The sequence below is a fragment of the Parasteatoda tepidariorum genome, chromosome 3, assembly GCF_982258835.1.
Source record: "Parasteatoda tepidariorum strain Cologne lab strain chromosome 3, Ptep-v5.0, whole genome shotgun sequence".
NCBI lineage: Eukaryota > Metazoa > Arthropoda > Arachnida > Araneae > Theridiidae > Parasteatoda > Parasteatoda tepidariorum.
In genome coordinates, this window is record NC_141757.1 from 30323869 (window position 1) to 30347776 (window position 23908).

Consider the following 23908-nt stretch of genomic DNA (forward strand, 5'->3'; position numbering starts at 1 on the left):
CTCCCTGTGTATCAATGCTAAATGAAGAAAAATTTATGGGTGCCAAAATATACTTCCTTATGTATCAAACCTCAATAAATTCTTAAATATTAGTTCTATCAGTTTCGGATTGATTTCATCCCATATATAGAAAGACAATAATAGGAAAAAATACCTAATCTGTCTTGTAAATTAGTTCTTTCATCCCTCCTATTATAACTCTTCAGAATAGAATATAAAATGATATCCTAAAATGACTTTCATGTGGATAGTAACAGAGGAAAAAAAGTTCCGTTTCTGTAATAAAGGGAATTCTTTTTTTTAACTTTGTGCTATCACCTCTCTAAAATAAATATAAATGAGTTATTGAGAGAAGAGTAATTAAATAATTTTTCATTGATTTGGATTGTTACGCACAATATAGTATCAGTTAAATATATGAATGTCTATTGGAATTTTTTATAATATGAAAAATATCACTACGATCAAAATTTATTTGGAAACTTTAGGAACACTTTTTCAAAAAACTGCACGTAAGAACTCCTGAAAAATTACTTCAAAATTAAGAAAAAAAACAAAATATCACAATATTTAACCGAAGCACTTCGTTCAACTTCAACTTCATTAAAAGGAATGCTGAATATCGATCAATGAGTAAGAGAAATGTATCTTACAGCGCATGTTTTGAAACTTACTCCGAGAACAAGTTATTTAAGTCATTATTCTTGCGGCTAAACTGAGAAGTGAATAATAATTGTGAGTACCTATTTTATAATTAATTGCAGACTCAAAAATAAAATCATCTTATCTCTTGAAAATTAACATCTTAATATTATCAGAATCGTAATCATCGAGACTGCTCAGCAATCTGCTGAAAAAAAGAAAGGAAACAATTCCACCCGATATATATATATATATATATATATATATATATATATATATATATATATATATATATATATATATATATATATATATATATATATATATATATATATATATATATATATATATATATATATATATATATATATATATATATATATATATATATATATATATATATCTTCAGGATTAATTTTAAATTTACCTGTAACAGTTATGGTACCAAAATTGACGCTGGTTACCAATTCACCAGTTAGTTTGTTTCTTGTCAGACAACGGTAACTCCAATTTGAATCTTTTTCTTGTGATTCATGTATCAGGAGCTCACCAGACTTTAGAACAGTGTAAGACCGAGCTGTAAAGAAAAAAAAAATAAATGTCCATATATTAGATGCAAATATAACTTGATAATGATAATTAATTAAAGTGACATTAAGTTTAATTTTTTTAATGAATTTGAAGCACATTCAGCACTTATTGTTTGAAAGTTTCCATTTTTCGATTTCGGTTTCAATACTTTCATAGAATTTGAATATTATTCTGGTTTTACCGACTGTTCCTGAATTGTTAATCAGGGTACAAAACATCTAACAAAATTAATATTTTATGTTTCCAAATTTCTTTTTAAAATAAATTTTTAATTCAGAATAATCTAATAAAAAATTATCTAAAATATTAATTATAGAGAAGTAAAATGTGTCGAATATTATATTTAATTTTGATTATTTCAAGTTCGAACTATTCCTAAAAAACATATATAGAAAGAACACAATTTTTCGCTTATTTTGAACTTATTTTATAATTTTTATTTGAACGTAATATGCATATGCATAGATATGGTTTGAGTTTAAAATGTTTATTCATTGCTGATTCCTAGAAAATTGTTATTGCACTTTAGCCATCAAGCTAAACAATGTTATTAAATATATTCTAGGATTATACTAATAATACTAAATAATGGCAATATTATTAATATTTATGCTGTAGTGTATATTGCAGAAACTTAATATAAAAATTATTATCAATTAAAGCAACAATAATTTTTAAATCCTTTACGTTTTCGTATAGTTTTATCACAATACTTAAAATTATTTTCATTGAACATTTTAGAAAGGAAAACTACACATTAAAAAGCAAATATTTAAAAAAAACATATATATTAATATACGCGGAGCAAATAAAGCACATCCCACGCTTACAATCATATTTCAAAAACAAATACGGGTGTTTGTAAAGCAATATTTCGATTTAAATCACCTCTTTTTAAATTAATCCTTTATGAATTACTGGTTATTCGACAATAATGAGATAAATAAATTTTCTAAAAATAATTCTCTATAAAATTTCATTCACACTAAAATGTAAATCAATTTTCTTTTCAAATTTAAATTCCTTAAATGAAAGACGGAAAATCGGTTACATACTTTTAAGGAAACAGCAGATTTTAAAATACTGCAATTTATATTCCACATAGTTCTTTGACATTTTAAAATTTAAATTTTCTTAAAAATCCCATATAATAGAAATTTTTCGACAAAATTTATACTCCCACGCATTATACATTCGTTATGATTCCATTATGCAAAATATTCAATAGTATTCCAATCATTTCGCCCACGTAAAAGCTACCTATAGGAGAAACATCTACCTACAGGTAAGGGGTATTCCCCTACCTGTAGGAGTCAGAACTCCCACGCAGTTTCAGTAACGTGGGCGTTGTTTCTCGCGCGCTATGGATTAAAACTTTCTAAGTGGCGAAGTTAAAATATCGATTACAAAGAAAATGGTTAAGATGAATTCCCAAATGAGAGAAATAAATATTATCCTCGCGAAAACAGCTCATCTTGTCAGTCTCAGCTAAATTTGAAACATTTTAATTGGATTTTAATTCCTTTACGTTTACTTATTTGCGCATCTGAGAAAATATTGGAATTTGTGGTAATACTAAATATTGATACGAAAACAATTTTCGTAGTGGATAGAAAATATTTTCAATGAAAGGTTAAAGTTTGTTTGCAATAGGGTAGCTCTTATCTTCAATTTTATTTTTAGAAAGCCTTTGTCCTTATTTTAATTCTTAAATAAGCTATCAAATGTAAATTTTGTGGTTTTTAAGACCATTAGGTTATTGTTGAATTCCATAACCTGTTGAATATGTATTTAAAACTAATTCCTAAAAATTGAAAGGAATAGCTCATTCTGTTTTAAAGTGATTGAAAGTAAGTATTTGATGATATAAAAATTCATGAAACCTATTTTAATGTTATTATGTCTAGATGTAAATGAACTTGAGGTTAATGACCTATATTTCGCCAAATAAGGTGTTTTCCTTTTCAGGACACCTTCAGCAGAATTTTGCAACAAAATACTACCTCATATTGACAGAATGATAATTTCAATAATATAGTCCAAATAAAAAAAAAATTTGCGTTTTTTATGTTATTTAAAAGAACTGAGATGATTTTTTTCCTAAAAAGGGTATGGTACTCAGAAAAGAAAACAGTTTTTATGTTACTTGAAATACGTCGACTAAATTTATCAAGCTCTGGGATGTTTCAAATTAAAATTCTTTTCAGAAGGTTCGATCTTGTTTTTAAATTTATTCTGATTTATATGACACAGAAGATCACTGGATGACTAATTTTTTAGTTGTGCAAAAAATAGTTAAAATATATATGTATTCAAAAAATATGTATCGTTAATTTAAATAAATTCATTTTTACTGTTTTATTAATAAATATTATTAATTAATTTATATTTATTAACTTTAATGTAATATATCGCACAGGTAAACTATATTTTAAACAAACCTGTAGCTATAAAACATGTTAACAAAAATGTTAAAAATTTGAGATAACATGTTAATATATTATCTCAAATAAAGAACATTACACTTAGTTTCAAACATTAGCTAACTGTCATCAATTGTATTTATAATTTTAATTTTTGATTGCAAAAAAAGCAAATATTAGTTGTAAACTTTTATGATAAAATAAGTGATGCATTTATGATAAATTTTTATCCATATAAATCCAAAAAACCAACAATTTCATCTTTACTTCCTGGTAACCAATATAGTAATCTACATAGTTTATCTACCCTAAAATTTCATTTGTGTAATAGTGATTGTATAGTGAATATCTTGGAGCGTTTTGGTGACACGACCGTTTCTGGTGATACGAAAGAGATTACAAGAGCTAGTTGAATGCTGGAGGCCATGCAGACTTATTGACTTCTATTGCTTTTGTATATGCTAAATTATTGTTTAACATTACTTGTTTATGGTATTTTATGATATTGTTACTTTTTTTTCTATGTGTGTTTAAGCGAAATGTTTAACTCTAGGCAATGATGAATATCAAGTACTACTTCTAGAAATAAAATAAAAATATAATGAGTATTATTTCAGCTTTATAAACATAAAGTTCCATTCCCAAACCTATAATTTTAGATAAAAATACATGCTATACGCGTTTCCACATTTGAGATTTGTGCCCTAAAACTGCTTATATAATTGGTAAGTATATTAAAATTGGTTTGAAGTGCTTTGAATTAATCCAATTTTTTATTAATTATGTAAATTATTTCTATATATATTAATCATACTTACATTAAAGAAAGCTTCAATTTATAAAAAAAGTAGCCTTTAATTAAAAAATAAATAAATTACCTTTGTTTTCCTTGCTGCGTAATGTTAGCCCATCGCTTCTAATCCATGATTCGACAAAAACAATGTCTTTCAGAGATGATGGTAAGTGACATTTCAGAACAGCAGTATTTCCTTTTACTACAAATCCATTGTGAACTACAGGATTGAAACGCTGGTTTACCACTGTAATAAATGTAATTATTAAATAACATATATTATTGCAACAAAAAAATCATCGAATCATCAATAGATTGATTTCATTAATTCAAGTTTTAGTATTGGTGTTTTGCTTTTATTTATTTTTACTTCATGTTTTATATTGTTATAAAATATTATATATATATATATATATATATATATATATAATATATAATATATATTATATATATATATATATATGTATATATAAATATATATATAAATATATATATATATATATATATATATATATATATATATATATATATATATATATATATATATATATATATATATATATATATATATATATATATATATATATATATATATATATATATATATATATATATATATATATATTTCGTATAAATTTGCTAAAAAAGAACTGTAATGTTTTGTAATTAATTTCAAGTTGTACCAAGTTTCAATTCGTTTATTAGAACAGATTTAAAATTTGCATTAATTATTGGTATTTTCGTTTAATTTAAGAGTCCCGTATGCCCAAAACTTATTTAGAATACCGAAAGCACTACGTGTTTTGTTCAACCTCTTGACACGAGCTTCCTCTGCCATTTTGAGTATTTGTATTCAAAATTTTATTTAATTAACTAAATAAAGCAAATAATTAAAAACATAAAATTTAAAAAATGCATCAAGAAAGTTTTAAAATTAAGTTGTCTATGACAAAATCTATCAAAACCTAAGTATCTGTTACTTAATTAATTTCTACTTATTATATGATATATTTGAAAAAAAAAAGTTGATATGATAGTTAAAGCAAATTTTACTGTTTAACTATTTTAAAAATATTTTTAATCTTTTTGAGTGTAATTTCTTTCATTATACGAACTTAAATTTTACGTTCATACGTTTCATTATATATATTTTTGGAACAATTTTAGCACACAATGAGTTAAATCTAATATAATGCATGTTTATATATTTTTAAAAAAATGCTCATTCCAAAATTTAGAATTCAACGAAGGACCTAAGCATATGGATTATTCAAATGGAAAAATATAAGAAAATATGCATCTACACAGATCATGAGACTTCGGAATTCTTAAAAATATTTCTCATTCAGCTTTTGAAATAGCTTTGAATATTAGACAAAGAAATGTACGTTTTTTCGCAGCCAAATGTGAACACAATATTGATCGAGAGTTGGAAAATGGATTTTGGACTCCAAAAAGAAATACTTCAACCGAGCAAGTCTGCATTTACAACCAAAAACAGTTCGAATTTTAAAGAAATAAAAGAAGTTGACTTATTTCAAAATTCAGTTTATTTTCTTCGTTCAGAAAAGATTAAACGGGAATGTAGCAACAGGAAAATATTTTTCAAATATATTTTTAAACTTTAAGTGAAAACGAATAACAACTCCACAAGATAATATTAAACTTCAAAATTATTTATTTTACTTTTTACAAATCACGTTATAATATAAATACAAAATACAAATGCAGAATTATTGGATATATGTTTGCCTTAATTTGCGATAGTATTTTCTGTTTTAAGAAATTCTGCTCTTTTCAAAGCAAAAGAGACAAACAAATAAATAAACAAATCTTTGAATTAATGGTTTTTTTAATGTAATTTAATGGAATAGAAAATTTCACTGTCAACTAAAAACAGAACATTTAAAAAAAATATCTCAAACATATCTTAAAATTTTGAACAGAATTAAATAGAATCGAGCAATTACAATAATTTTCCATTCAAACAATTCCCATTAGGAGAATATATTTCATTATTGTTGTTGTTATTTTAGTTCCTTTACAACTTTTTCTTTTGCCCACGACCTTTGTCAATGAAAGTTTTTCATCCATTTGTTTATAAAATCTCACTTTAAAAGCTTGTTGGCTGAAAATAAGTTTATGACACATATTTATTCAATATTGTAGTTTGACACGAATTTTGTTGATTTATAAAAATAATATGGGACATTTCTTTACAATAAAAAAGGAAACTGACACATTCATTACAAAAAGTGCTGAGCGAAGAAAATGGAATTGGGATTGTCAAAAAGGAAATGATAATAATTTAAAAGAGAAAAAAACGTGAAGCAGAATTACAAGAAAACATTTTCACATTTACGTTTAAACCAAACGAAGCAGAAAAATTATAATTTTGCATGTAATACTTAAAAAAATGAAATTTATTTCCTTTTCCGCAATTTCTTTCTTTTGTTTTTGTTATACAAAGAACCATGTGTTTAGATAGTTTTATTGACAAATTATGCGGACAATTACAAATTACAAAATTATACAAGCAACTATACTAAACTAAGGCTTACATGAGATTTTATTGAAATTAAAAAATTTAGAATCTTAACTTTGGCAATATTAACTACTTAACAATGCTAAGTTAGAGAAAATATATCATTAATGATTAAATTTTAAGAGTAACCACAAAATTATGCTTAATTCCTGGAATAAAAAATGGAACACCATGATAAATCTTTGATCTAATGACAGAAATTACTCATTTTATAGCTTAAATCTAAATGGTTCGAAGGCCTGAACTCAATTATTCTAATCAATTAGTGAAAACAATCAGACATAAAAATGTACTTTCTTTGTATAAACATACCTTTTTTTGAGACACTCGGATTTCAATTCTCAAAATGTGGAGCGTAGGCGCAATCTGGAATATACGGTTTCAATCGTTGCGTGAAGGGAGCAGTCAAAATTCTGGACTCATACTTTTATTTTTTAATACAATTATAAAATTCAATTCTCCAGAGAGAATTTTAAACAAAAATAAATTTTCAATTTTAGTTAAACATTTTACTTAAAAAGCGCAGTTTTTTTTTTTATTTACTTAAAAATTTTCATTTTAAATGAAAAAATACGAAGTTTCAGAGAAATGTTTCTGAGTTGTTAAACTTAAAAAAATAGCACTGTTCAATTTTCATTTTTGAGAACTATTCTAAAAATTTCATTCATTCAATTGCTGCATTTCTTTTAAATGATGAAAAAGATTGGACACCTTATAATTCGAAATGTTTCCAACCATAAATAAAATAATCTTACAAAATCATTTTTGTGGGGAAATATCTTTGGATAAACAAATATAATTGGGGGCAAAAAGTTTTCGATTTCATGATAACGTTCTCGAGGCATGGAGAAATACTTAAAGACTTAAATCAACGTTAAGTGGTAAAATTCACCAACTGCTCGCTTGACAAATCTTTTGGGCCATATTTCCAAATTGCGGCTTCCTACCCACCATGTTTTGAAGAACAGCACACACACACACACAAACACACACACATATATATATATATATATATATATATATATATATATATATAATATATATATATATATATATATATATATATATATATATATATATATATATATATATATATATATATATATATATATATATATATATATATATATATATATATATATATATATATATATATATATATATATATATATAATATATATATATATATATATATATATATATATATATATATATATATATATATATATATATATATATATATATATATATATATATATATATATATATATGGGGAGGAATTAAAATAATAATAAAAAAAATAAAAAACAACTGGAAAAAAAGGGAAAAAAATTAAAAAATCCGGAAAATAAAATATATAATCTTTTCATCAGCCCACACGATTATATCCGCAAAAAGGATATAATCGTGTGGACTGATGAAAAGATTATATCTTTTATTTTCTAGTTTTTTTAAAAAAAATTTCATAATTTTTTTTTCCAGTTTTTGTTATTTTTTTATTATTATTTTTCTTTTCCCCCCTTTTTCATATGTCTGTAATTTTCCTTTGTTTTATCTTCATTTTGAACGCATCTAATGAGTTCTGTTTATTTGCAGCTTATGCTTAATCATTGAAACTTATTGTTTTTCCAAATTTTCTTCGTGTTTTTTGTATTTATTTATTTTGTTATATATATATATATATATATATATATATATATATATATATATATATATATATAAACTAGGGGCTAAGTATCCTCTTCCCTGCCGCTTACCAACCCCGATGATAGCTTCGTAATAAATGTTGTTTCTTGGCAGAAAACAATTTTTCTACTGAAATTTAAATTATTCACTTAACATGTATGTGTAATAAAAGGAATTATGTTTGCTTACGCTGTCTGCTTGTTTTGATTTTTTTCCTCTTATGCTTAATATTTCAATTTTTTATATTATTTCATAGTAGCAAAAGAAATATCTTAAAAAATATACATAGAATTTAAATCCATTTAAAGTTATTATTCATTAAAAAAAAGAATAACTATCAATAGTTTATTTTCGTTTTAATTTGTGCATTTAACTTTTATAGTATCTATTTATAACTTTACACGTGGAAACGCTATTTATAACTTTACGCTGAAAATTTGAAATCAATTGCTCCGCTGCAAGGGAAGTGATTTAAATATTCTATTCCCAGTTCGGTATTCGAGTTTTCGGCTAGACGCATGCTCAGTTGCATTCTATCTTCTTTCACTCTCCGGTGGAAGAATAGATTGTGTCGAAGAGTGAAGTTCGTTTATTCTACGTCTCACAATCACGTTTATTGCAAACTCAACTGGATAGAGCGATGTGCATCATTTATTCCCAAATTAAGAGTTTTCTTTCGCTTTAATGAGCGCAATTTATTATTGAAGACAATTCGTTTAAATGTTTAAATATTTAAAAATATTTACGTCCAAAATTTTACTTCCTGTTAATTTGATGTATCAGGTCACTAATGCTGATTTTATGTAGATTTATTCTGGTAATTAATAAAGAAAATTAAATTTGCATCTAAAAATATCTTGATAAATAACTAAGATTTTTTTTGATTGTTGAAGAAATATATAAATACAAATTTAATTTTTTCTGTGTTTATTTGATGAAGTATCTGGTAGATTGACTTTTTAAATAAAAATTTGTAATAGTTAGAACAATATAAATAAGCAAATTGTTATTCGCTGATATTTTAAAAAATAAAATTGAAATTGAATATAATTTACCTAAAAAAAATATTTTTTTTTAAAGAATGAGATCTTCGCATCATATAAATTTATTTTGATTTTTAATTCTAAACATTCTTAAATTTTTTTTCAATTTTTTTAGGACGTAGAAACTCGAGATACTTTATTAAAAATGGAATATATACGATTCGTACCAATGTACATTTATAACACATTCGAATTCAATTTTTTATATAATTTATTTCAATTAGACTGAGTTTAATAAATATGTTAATAAAATGTTTCTAAATAAAATAAATGATGCATGGTTCATAATCTGTACTTAATTAAGATTGATAAAACAGACTTTCGAAACTTTCAGGATAATAATATCTATGATTTTTTCCAACTCGTCAAAATCTTTTTTTGAAACAATTAAAACAGTAAATCATAATTTATTGGGAAATTTTCATTTCTTTTTTACCTGAAAAGGGAGTAAATATTTAGTGTAACTTGATTCTCCATATAAGTTAGATGCATTTTTTATGCCAAAGATTAAAGACTTAAGGAGGGGAGCCCCGATGCACGCCATCCAACAATAAAAGCAACTATTGATCACGTGTGCAACACCAATATTCGGGCTCAGTTAAATGGCAACTGAAACAATATATCTTCACCTTAATACCATTACGCACACTGGAACATAAAAGAAGCCTTATCTTAGCATCAGTCACAAAATAAATTTGCTCAATTAACGTCAGCAGTTTCTTGAAGCCTTATTTCTGGTAATTCAAGCCTTTTATTGGAGGTAATTTCGAGGGGAGAGAAACTATCAAAAGTTACCAGCATGGTATGTACACATTAAACATACTTTGTTCACTCCAATTTATGTGCAATTAAAGGAAATAAAGAGCGTTTATTACTGTCTGTGCAATTACCCGAGAGTATTAAAAGCGATATTAAATTACACCAATATCACTCCAGATGAATGTTATTGGTTAAAACTTACATCGCCTGCTTTAGTTTATTCAGAACCACTCCCAAAGCATGTAAAGTACTTATATGGAGTGCTGTTGAAATTGCGGTGACAACAAGCAAAAATGGCGATAGTTTCATTATAATAATTTTTTTATGGAAGTTAAATACATAAAAAAAGACATTTACTGACGTAGGCTGTGCTTCTGTTTTATAGATATGGGTCACAAAAATTGTTTTAAATACATGATTGTTGAACAGAATATTAAATAAGGTTTTATATATATATATATATATATGTGTGTGTGTGTGTCATTTAATTTACAAGATTAAAATAAAACAAAGGAAAATTATAGACATATGAAAAAGGTTGGGGGAAAATAATAATGACTTAAAAAAAAATAATAATAATGAAATATTTTAAAAAAACCGGAAGATAAAAGATATAATCTTTCCATCAGCCCAGACGATTACATCCGCACTCTTTTTTACGGATATAATCGTGTGGGATGATGAAAAGATTATATCTTTTATTTTCCGGTTCTTTTAAAAAATTTAATCCTTTTTTTTTATCAGTTGTTTTATCAGTTTGTTTTTTTTTATCATTATTTCCTCCCCCTCTTGTTCATACGTCTATAATTTTCCTTTGCTTTACCTTCATTTTGAACTTATCCAATGAGTTCTGTTTATTTGCAGCTTATGCGCAATAAATGAAACTTATTGTTTTTCGCAACTTTCTTCATGTTTTCTTGTATTTATTTATTTTGTTGTTATATATATATATATATATATATATATATATATATATATATATATATATATATATATATATATATATATAAATATAATGTAAATAAACAACGTCATAAGCTTATTAGGGTTCCTGATATTAAATAAATTCTTTTGAATTTGCTTCAACTGATGTTGTGGTCTTTTAAGAGTATTAGTAACGATGTGAGCTAATTATAACATTGCTCTCCATCAGCTCTTCCCTGCCTGACGTTTTAGGATGCCTTATGAATAACTAAGGTACGTCTAGCCCAGTATTATCAGAGGCAACATCATTATTATTATGGAGCAATCCAGAACATTTACTCAATAATTATATGTTGATTGCGCTCTGTATGGGATGCAGCGTCTTAATGTGACGTTAGATAATTTGGTTACTAAAGCAATTGTGGGCAACGGCAAGTAATTGCACAACATGTAATGAAAGGAATGAATGCTTATATGAAGATCGGAAGCTTTTGTCATTCGGCGAGCTGTACATTTTTCAATTAAATCGCCTATGGGAAAAAGAGGAAATTTCAAATGATTTAAGGTGTATAATGGGTCTGGGACAAATATTAAAATTTCTTGTCATTGTTGCATAGCTTTTGCTAAATGTTTCGAACTTTAAAAATTGTAACATGAAAATTTTATTCAAAAAAAAATTACATACATTACTTTTAAAAAATAATTTATCGTTATACATATATATATATATATATATATATATATATATATATATATATATATATATATATATATATATATATATATATATATATATATAGGTTTTTAAAGCACTTGAGGTATTTTAGAAATTTACTAATTGTATCAGTGCTTTGTTTCCTTATATTCGTCCATTAACGGCCTTCCTTTATTTCACACCGTTGCTGAATAATGGAATGTTTTAAATTGTTATTAAATTGAATAAATATATTTTAAGGCGTACTTGTGCATTTCATAAATACCATTTAATTACAATCACGTGTTTAATTTTTGTTAACTTATGAAGAAAAAATATTTTACTTCTAGTTGTATGATTATACAGATTTTGATCCCGGATTTAACATGAGTCAAAAAATGAGTTTTTTTAACTAATACTTTTATTAAGCAGACATTTTGAAAGCAAAAATCGTGTATTCTAGAAAATCAATAAATTTCTTTATTAGATTTGAAAAAATAGAAATCATTTGAAATTTTAACATTCGAAATTCTTTCAATTCTTCAGGCTCTGCACAAGTCAGTGTACTCGTAAATTCAACCACAGTAATACTTTGATAAATTAAAATTTAAATATTCTAAAGCAAAGATAAAATAAAGCACAGAAATTAGAACCTACTTTTTTAGTTTTTGTAATTTAGAAGCTAATTTTTGCAATTTTTAAGTTTATTGTATTAAGATAAACCACTGAAAAAATATAGATTGAAAAATTTGATAAGTAGTGACAAATAGTAAAACATGAATGAAATATATTAAAAATATTTGCTTTATAGCTTAACAGAGTATGTAGAGTATTTTGAAATAGTTTTTTTATTGGCATTTACAAAGAAATTATTTTACTAATTTTACGCGCTTATAATTTGTCACATTTTCTGTAAAATCTGTACCTACGCGCAAAAATGGATTACACTATACCACTTATAATGCTTTGCTACAATATTTATGGATATATTCTTCATTTTAAATATTTCCTTATTCTATGAGAAAAAGAACCTGAATTATTCAACTTAACTGAAAGAAAAATCAAACGCAATGAAATCATTAATGGTATTTCAGCTATTTTTCGTAAATATAAAATATATTCATGATTTCATTTTTGCGTGTTGAAAAAGTTGAAAATAACATAGAAATTGTTCCGAAATACTGTATTTCTTTAAGCAAAAGACATAATGTTTTATTAGATGCCTCATATTAAGTACATTACATCCATTAGTGAATAGAAATAAACAATATTCGTTTATTTATTTTCAACTTACTGCCCTCTAGTGAAACAGTTTTAGTAGCAATAAATATTTTGTACATGGATTTATTTAATTTTTATTCAAGATTTTAAAGTTTTGAGAACACTATAAACAACTATAAAAATTTAAGGAAATTTGGTTTTTCTCTGTATACAAATAGTATATTATATTGAAAATCTTAAAATTAAAAGCAAAATAATTTTTTTTGAAAAATAGCATCGTTTTCAAAAATAATAACAAAATTACACAACATGGATTCGGTTTTAAAAGAATATCTTATCTATTGGGGCTATCCGATAATAGATTCATTTTTAATTTGTTTATTTATTTTTTTTCTTTGCATTCTTCGTAAAAGTAGAATAAAAGTGCATTAAGGAACGTATCAAATCAACTTTGATCCCATAGAAGCTTTATCAAGGAGACACGGAAAAAGTTGCAGAAATTTCTTATGAGTGTTTCAATTTGATTAGTATAATTGAAAAATAAAACTTGCATTTTGTATGCATTAGTTTTTATTAATCAATAAATTGCAAAGTTTGTTGCAGATATGTTAAACTGAATGAAATATCATTAAAGTGATGTTTTAAGAAATTAAGGACATTTGTTATTTATATTTGAAGCTTAATATTCCCAAATTTATCTTCAGAAGATAGGGTATATATAGGGCTCAATATCGACTCAAATGACTTAAATGTTTAACCCTTTTCATCACAGTTAATTCTGTTTAAACATTTTTGACGGACATCAAAGAAAAAAAAGTTCAGTCAAAACTACCAGAATACGGTAAATTTTACTATGTTTTTGGTTCTAGGGGACAAACAAATATTTTGGCAATTTTTACAGAAGGACTTCGGTAATGATTTTGGTAAAATTAATAAACTATGATTTTATAATATGTTTATAATATATACCTGAGAGCATGGCATAAAATGGCATTTAGTAAGACTTACTTTTCAGTTTTGAATTGTTATCAATTGTACGGTGATAAGAATTATAATTTTAAGAAACAGAATTTCCGTAAACTGCTAACGGAAAATTACCTATAACGGAAAATTACCAGAAAAAAGAATTACATGTCGTTTATTTTCCTTTTAATAGGAAGAATTAAGTTCTGTTTTTTTACAGAAATATTATTACCTCACTTTACGGTAATTTTATTAGAATTTTTGATTCTTAAGCATATAGATAACTGCGGCCGTAAATATTTTCTTTTAAGAATTGGAATATACTTGAACTTAAAGATGTTTACAGAATAAGAAATGCTTAGAAGCATTTAACCTTAGGAAGCAAATAGTTTATCATACTGAGTGGTTAGCAATAGTTTTGAAATTGGTAAAGCTAGATTTAAAACACGGCAACGAAAATTTTTAACGGCCTATGGTTCACGTATTTCCATATTTTATAGCAAAATAAGGATTAAATTAACTTAAATTTCGTCAGTTTAATGATTGATCTTGATTAAAAATAGCCACTTACTCAAAATTTTAAAAAACAAATCCTGTACTATTGCGGTCGTTTCATTGTTCCAATAATTAGGAACTTATTCCTCAAATTCATATGTAATCTTTTTAAAGAACTCCTCTAAGATAAAAAAAATCAGAAATTCCAAGTCTGGTTCTCATACCAAGATTATAATCCCTCAGAACTTAGAAGGTTATATTTTTGGACAAACTTTTTTTAATTGCTTTTATTGAGAATAGCTAATCCATGATTTTTCTTTCATCTATGTATTTAAACACTCATCTGAAACTACATATAAATATAATATAAATTAAGTATTTAAGTTACAACAATTAATTTGATATATATACTATTAAAATTTTAAATTAGTTTATTTTGAAAATAATTCTTTCATCTTAAAATGCTAGATGTTAGGTTTTCCTAATTAAAAATTTAACCACATTATTTCTTAAATTATTATACTTTTTGTAGCTTAATTTTTTTAAACTCTGCTTTATCTTTTTTCAAAGGACTGAAGGCATTTTAGAAACTGCCAAATTGTATCGGTGCTTTTTACAGTTTTTTTTTATTTGCGTTCATTAACGTTTTTGTTTCTATTCTTTTATACCGTAACTAAGGATTTTGTGCAATAATGTGACAGCGTAATTAAGTTAGTGAAGTAAATCTCTTTCAGAAAAATTGTAACATTTTTCGAGAAGAAAATTGTCACCAGCCTAAAAGTGATTATTTCTTGATTAAAAGCCTTTACTGTCTTCATTTCTTTTTAACTTTATGCTGCCACAGATTTACAACATTTATGCATTGAATTAATTTGCGTTCAATTGAAATAGCGAGAAGTTTTATAAGAAATTTTTTGAGGAAATAACTTTATAAATAGATTTCGCTTTTGAGTGCTCCATGAAAATCAATATATATTGTCATTTTTGTAGTTCTATTTTTGACTTCATACGCAAACCAAAAGTAAGATAATTACTATAAAAAACTCTGAGTTTAAATTATTTGAAACATTTAAAATATTCTTTCACGTTTAATTAAATACGTGGAAATCTTAAAATTTTTTAAGTAAATTTTTATACAAAGAAATGTCATTTTCTTTTTTTAAAAAAATATTTATTTAGATTTAACTGCAGTTTTTTACAGCAGTGTTGTTATAAATATAAATCAAACTTAATTAACCTGGAGCTAAAATTGTTTTTCAAACGGCTCCTGTTATTAACTCAAACATTTTTGCAAAGATGGTGTAACAAGCGAAAAATTTACAAAATAAAAAAAACGTAATATACCACCATATTTAAATTTCTTACGGTGAATAAAAATCCCATTAAGGTAATGTTGACATCTTACCCACCATACTTTATTACATTTTGCAATCAGGTAACGAAATTTTCATAAAACGAAACGCAACGTATAAATAAATAAATGAATATGAAAAAAAATGCTTTGAATTTTTTTGCGCTATCTGTCGGGAAGCTGTTGAACTAAATTCAGGAATTGTGAAAGAAAAACAATATGTTTTGCGACATAATATTATTTTGAGGATTATTTGTCTATTTCTTATGCATTTTTCAAAAGTATTATTGATATAAATTTTAAAAAAAAATATCAGTTTACCAATTTAACACTGCATTAATATTTATTTAGGAAATCCTGTATTAACATGATATAGCCAATTAATTTCATTTTTTTGGCAAACATTTACTGTATGCATCAACTACCAATACTATAATACCATGTATAACACATATACTTTAATAAAATAAGTCTTTGATGAAAATTAACGCATTGTCTTATAGTTTACAAAAGTATTTTAAAATGTAAAATAAATTAAATTTTGAATTTTCATCCTATAGTTCTCTACCTTAAATATCGAATAAATACCCATGCACTTTGGAATTAAACATGCTATAAAGACCTATACTTACCCCCGGTGACATGCACTTCTCTGCTTAAGACAGAGCCAACTGAATTCGATGCCAAACATTGATAAACAGCGTTTTGCACTTCTTCTCTGTAACTATTCCTGGTGAAGTGTGGAAATATCAATGTTCCATCCGGTCGTACATGCCTGATTCCTGAAATATCCTTCGCTGTCATTCCATCTCTTGTTATCCAAGTTATACTGGGAAATGAGACACCGTCAGCACTGCATTTGATTTCCGCACCACTACTATTTGAGAATACTACACGTGATGGAGGTTCATTTGTAAAGTAAGGTCCTCTGCTCTCCTTTCGATGTATGTCGCAATCAGCTGAAATATTAAATGAATAAATATGATATGGGTGATATGATAACATATGATATGAATAAATATTTTTCGAGTTTTAAAAACAATAATTTGAATATTTCTCATAGTTGTTTTCTTGTTTTTATACTTAATAAATCTATTATGATTTACATGATCAGATTAACTATTTAAAATTCATTAAATATTTTTATATCAGTGACAGTGAGTATATATATATATATATATATATATATATATATATATATATATATATATATATATATATATATATATATATATATATATATATATATATATATATATATATATGTAGAGGAAGTGTGATTGTTCTTGTTTACCAGTAGAGCTCGCTATGGCGAGGAACTTGACTTCTGTCACACCCATGCGTCAAACCTGTTTATAGGGCTGACCCATTCATACATCCATTCATTCTTCCACAGATCATAATTTTGACATAAATCAGGGAACAATCGATCTCCGATTCAGTACTCCTTTAAGTATAATTTTTTTAAGGGAACGTGGAGGACATTTTGACCCGGTAGATTTAACGTGCCCCAATCACTATTTTCTCTTCTTCGGAGTCTTCGGTCTGAAGGATTTGAACTCTCATTTTCATGAGCTTGAGTCCAACACCCTGTCAACGAGGCTACCCCAGCCATGTTCATTTTTCTTGTATGATGAAGAAGGAAACATACATTTGAGGAGCAGATTTTGAAATACTTAAAAGTATTTTACACATAGTGTATATGCGTAGTGAAGAAAGTGAAGAAAGAGAATCTATTAATTTCTTAAAGGTTAAGCTAGATTACGCAATTGAGGATCCATAGCACAAACTACCGGTTCAAGGCAGTGTCACACATCCCCGATTTAGTTGAAGCCTGTGGAATTTGAGAACCAGGTGAGTACGGTAAGCTCATCCTTTGAACTACGCACGCACACAACGAAATATATGACACGTCACTTACTCCTGCTAGTAGATGTCATTATCCTGATGAAAAACAATTTCCAGGTAAGGGTGGACATGGTTCTCAAGGACAGCTGCGTACCTGTATTCAACCATCATAACTTTCGCAATGATGAATGCTCGTGGCGAATGAAGCTCATAGAAAATGAAACACCCTGTTTTGCATTGTATTGAATAACAGAAATCGAAATTACAATAAATTTGTCTACACTAAATTCAATAAAAAGTGTTTATTTTTAAATTATTTTTTTTAACATAGTATGCAATTGGATTGCATTATTGTACACTAAATATATTTTTTTTAGAAAAAAATCATAGAATTGAAGTGTGCTCAATTGAATCACACAGGATATTGTTCAATGAATTCATATACTTCTAATTAAATTTCATTGGTATAAATTGAATCATATTAGATTAAATTGCATTGGGGTTGCAAGATTACTTTGACCTTGAAATGAAGATGCAATGCTATTATTCAGGCTCACTGAGCAATATGCACTCTTTCTAATTTTTGTATTTTTTTCTGGTGCTAATATGTAATGTGGGAAAACTGTACCAGATAAACAAATATGGAGCTAAAGTTGATTCAAACAAATACTACACAGTTAAACTATATGAGAATCAGAAAATATATTCATGATAGCTCAGCTCAGTTTACCAAAAGCTACATTATCTCGAATCTACTCCACCGCCACCTCTATCTGTTTTACTCGGGGAACTAATACTACCTTTCTTAGACCAGTATTAAAACGCAACATTTAGAACTATTAATTAAATCGTTAAAAAATTTTCAGTTTCTTAAAATTAAAGATTTTTTAATCATTATGAATACTTACCTTTCTCAATTTTTATTACTTAAATGTGTTTTTCAATGCAAATTATCACGAAACATATTCATTATATTTTGAGATATAATAAATATATATATATATATATATATATATATATATATATATATATATATATATATATATATATATATATATATATATATATATATTTCAAGAAATAATTAATATTTAACAGTATGTTGATTATATTCATTATCTCGAAATTAAATACCATAAATCTGAATTAAATGTAGAATAATTACTTTCTTAGAAAAATATAGCTTAGTATATTTAATCAAAAACGAATTCCCCGTTCCTGAAACTTTCAAGTTTATTTTATCTTCGCGATTACATAAATTTTCCAGTTTCTGTATAAAACAGAATTAAAGTACTTTTCAAGATAAAAAGGACTCTCTTCTAAAATATTTCAGCAATATAAGCCAAAATGTTTGATTTTTTCAAAAATTACCTTAAAAATAACATTTATTCGATTGAGTAATTTAGATAGAGTTACTTTAAAAAACAAGTTGGCGTTTCCTGTATCTTCTTAAACTAGTCTTTTTAAGAAAATGCAAAATTCCCGTTTTCCGATTCCTAACTCCCGCTGTGAATTGAAAATCGGAATGGAAATATTTCCCAAACCAAACGTCAAACTTGCGTAATTAAGTTTACTTTCCGGAAAAGTTGAAGGACGTACCAAGGAGGACAATCATAACTGTTGAAAATTTGAAATTCAAATATTTGACGTCTTCATCTTTATGATAAATGCTTCCACTCATTAAGAATTCTTCGATTGGGGGAGATTGTGAACACGCTGAAAGGAACCCATCCCAAACAGATTGCGTGATTGAGCTTGTTAAAGTGCTCTCATTTTCTGGCACATGCTGCGTGTGAACCGTAGGATATTCTTCGGTCAGAACAGGTGTAATCTTCGCCTTAGCTATACGTGCTTCAAAAACTATTTTACTGTAATTTAACTCCTTTGCATTAAGAATTCTTCCTTTTCTTCTATATTCATGAGAAGTGATTTAGCGGATAAATTAGTCCTTTTCATAACTTAGTAAATCTGTAATTTGGTAAAGTAATAAGCCTTATATTGTGCGGAAAATAAATATTTTAGGTCCAAATTAACTTTCATGAATTTATGAGCCGTCGCGAATAGTTAATGTAATTAGATCAACGTGATTAGTAAAGCAGCTTTGTTTCGTACTCATTTATATGTCTGCAAGAAATGTTTGAAGCCAATTAGAGGAATAAATATATGCATGCCTGAAGTTGAGTTAATATATTATTATGATAAATACACAAGTTTATTTAATCCATTTTCATATTTTTTCTTTATATTTATTTTGTCTGCGTTCTGGTATTGTGATTTGTCAAATTTTGAAATATTTTTTTCCACCGCTTATCCAAAAATGACCCACATATATTAATTTTACAGCTATTTACTCTTTTTTTCATTTATCAAATGCGTTTAAAAAATACTTTAAAATAAAAATTGATTGTTATGAAAGCTGAACTGAATGTCATTTTCATAAATGCCTGAAAATCTTATGTACAATTTGTTCAGTAGCTCATATTAAGGGTGATCTTTATTGAACACAATGGTTTCTTGTGAAATTTTTTAATATTTTTACTAATCTTATATTAAATGTTTAACCATCGTTTTAATGATTGAAAATACTCTGGAAGGCTATGTATGTTTCTTTTGTAAACTTTAGGGAAAAAATATAAATTCTTTTGAACATCATCTTATGTTCCAAAAAGAAAAAAAAATACTTCATTATTTCTATAAGAAACCATCGATGAGTTTCGAATACATTGGATGAACAAAAAGAATTCATAATTGTACGTTAATGCCTCACTGCAAGTAATTACACGGATTTATGCCACGGGAATTCAATAATACTACTTACATGACTGAACACGATTACGGAAGCATTGAGACAGAAGTTGTGGCAGTTTACGTCCTGAATTCCTTCTGAACTTCCGATAGAATGCTGAAAGATTCTTTTATTTCCTCGAGCTGCTACATAATTACTAAGGTTAAGTACTATACTACGTGTGAAAAATTACTAGTTGCTCAGCTGCAGAAAAAAATGTAGTCACTCCTTTTTAAACACACCCATATATATATATATATATATATATATATATATATATATATATATATATATATATATATATATATATATATATATATATATTAAAAAGCTGGAAAACAAAATAATAAAAAGACATAAGGGACCTTTATTTGCTACATTAGCTAATACTCATTTTATAACCGTCGTGGAACAAATTTTGCGTTAACTATTACTAATGTTCAATTCTGTAACCTTGCTATTTTTAAAGAAGATTGAACTCCTGGATTGAGTATTGGGAGGAATTAGCCGTCCTGGGGGACTTTTTGATAAGACTCACCCGCAATTGCGTAAATTGGAGATGAAGAACATGAAAACCTCCCATGGTTAGCCTGACATCAAGGGGGTATAACAAATGATCTATCTACCACTGAGTTTATTTTACGTCAGCACTGTAGTAGGTGCGAGACGGGTGTGGGATTCGTATCAACCAGCCATCATTGGGATTCCAACCTTGAGTCGCCATGGCTCAAGCTAATACTCATTGATCTGAGACGGAGTAGGCTTCGAGCCAACGCCATAAATCGAAATCCATTCATCTACAACGATAACTCATTGCCTTAAACAGTCAGCATTTGTGTTTCGAAAACTGATGGAGACAGTCTGAAAACAAAATTGTTAATAAGCAAAGGTGGTGTGGATGCGGGTGTAAGTTGTATAATTGTAGATTATAAAACTTACTTAAAAATCTAAAACTATTGTAGGCATGAAAAAAAATTAAGTGTATGTTCTGTTCTTCATTAGAGCTGTTCTTCAGTGCTGAAGAAACCGATATTTTTTAACCTACCCAACCTTAATTTAAAACAATATGACTTATTTTGATTACTTTTATGATCGCATACATATCCTATTATTTTCAAACTGAAATATTGGCGATAAACAGTTCATTTTATTTTGAATGAAATAGTAAATTATCATTGTATTCCGTTTTCAAACCTTGAATTTTGCTGTTTTGATTTTCCCCAGAATTAAGAACTGGACCACATTTATTAACACAAAATGAAAAATATATTTTTTAAAAAACTACATTTATCACACATTGAATTGTTGCCATTCACTATAAAATATTTAATATTTTTAAACTGGTTCCATTCCTTACGTTACAATAAATTTATCATGAATTCAAAGCGCAATAAAAATTTCTCACAGGAAGTTCTCCATTTTCATATATCCTTTCTTCCTCTTTCGAATAAATGCAAATATTCCATTAATATGATGTGAGGTGAAATTGATTGTTGAGAAGATAGAGGGAATAATAAATAGTTCTTGTTAGTTCTCAATGTAAAAGCTTTTCTGAAAGAGCAAACCTTACATCAAATGACAACGTGTCATTGTTATGGAACTAACTATTGTTCAAAAGAAGGGGAGATATAATAAGAATTCTGTAGATATGGGAAAACATTATTCAGGCAAAAAGGTTAGTTTTTTTTTATTCTAGAAGCATTGTTGTCAACTTTTAACGAAGGGCTTCATCACTTTTTTTTTCTATTTTTAGAGCAATTATAAAGCTTTCTAAATACATCGCAACAATTTACAAGAAAGGAAATATGCTGCTTACAAAGAGGACAATTTGATAAAGGAAAAAGTATGAAGAGAACTGCGTAAATAACTGTTGTTCTGATAGAATGGATGTGTGTGACATGGGTTATTTCATCCAATTTCTTGCTGGGGGATTTTTTTTTTTATAAAAAAGGTTATGATTTCATTTTTTAGAAAAAATCATCTTCGTAGAGATTGTATGAACTACAGAGATATTCAGCTTAAAAGTTATAACCTCCTAGGCCAAATAAGGCGTATCATGAGGTTAAAGACTTTTATGAATTATATAGTTATAAAATAGATCATACGCTATTAGTTTTTCTTCCGTATGGCTGTCCGTGTGGTACTACTAAATACATAAAGTTTCGTAACTCTTAGTAAATTGCATATTTTTTAAAAAAAATTATTGATTGAGATTGCAATAAGAAAATCAGAGTAAGCTGCTATGTAAAAGTATGGCTAAAACTTGTAAAAGTATGGCTTGTAAAGGTTTTCCGGTTCTACAGGAACACAAAAGAACTTGGTAATTTGTACTGAGGTGTTTTGGTAATGATTTTGGTAAAATTAACAATAAAATATGGTTTTAAAACATGTGATAAAATTTGGTAAATATGGTAAAATTTGGTGGTTTTTTTCATGTTACATCAGAGCATGGCAAAAAAAAACATTTATTCGGTTAAATTTAATTTTCAATTTTGTGTTTTTTTTACAAAATATGTGGTAATGAAAACTATAATTTAGAAAATGGGAATTTTGAGAAAAAAAAGTTACCAAATAAACGGAAAACTCGCCAAATAAATAGTTTAAATACTGTATAGTTCGATTTTCCAGAAATGTGATTTGCTTGTACTTCGGAGATATTACCAGATTTTCTTTTTTCCGTATGTTACAGAAGCCTCTTTTCATCACATTTAATCATATTGTTGACTAAAGAGAGAATCCGGCTATTTGCTAACTGATGAAGTTATTTGGCTACAATATTCACTGCAAAAGCATAATATATGATGGCGGGTATTTCCATAGAACCTGAGTTTAAAACTAGTATGTGAAATTTACGGAATAAATGTAATAAGCAAGAAGTTGTCTGTTAAGCTATACCCTTTTTTACTAAGAAATTTTAAACAACAAGACACATAAATATGCCCTTTTGTTTATTTGCTAATTATTTGAAAAATAAAATTTCCGATTCTGTTTAAAATATTTGCCAATGCGTCAGGATTTTTTTAAATGTTTTTTTGAACAGAAACATAGATTACAATAAATTTACCAAAGTCAAAAGTGTAATGAAAAGGTAGTATATGATAGTTAAAAGTTGTCCCTTTTAACTACCATATATAATTTTTACCCT

General features: G+C 26.5%; 1 protein-coding gene across 1 annotated transcript in view; it reads right to left on the reverse strand.

Moving 5' to 3' along the window:
* The window catches only part of LOC107443826 (cell adhesion molecule Dscam1), a 77577-nt gene that overhangs the window by 44509 nt on the left and 9160 nt on the right, over positions 1-23908 (reverse strand). The window contains exons 2-4 of the mRNA XM_016057829.4: positions 16763-17089; positions 4535-4696; positions 1070-1219 (exon numbers count right to left, since the gene is read on the reverse strand). Coding sequence (XP_015913315.3) covers positions 1070-1219; positions 4535-4696; positions 16763-17089 — 639 coding nt within the window. The remainder of the gene's footprint in view (positions 1-1069; positions 1220-4534; positions 4697-16762; positions 17090-23908) is intronic.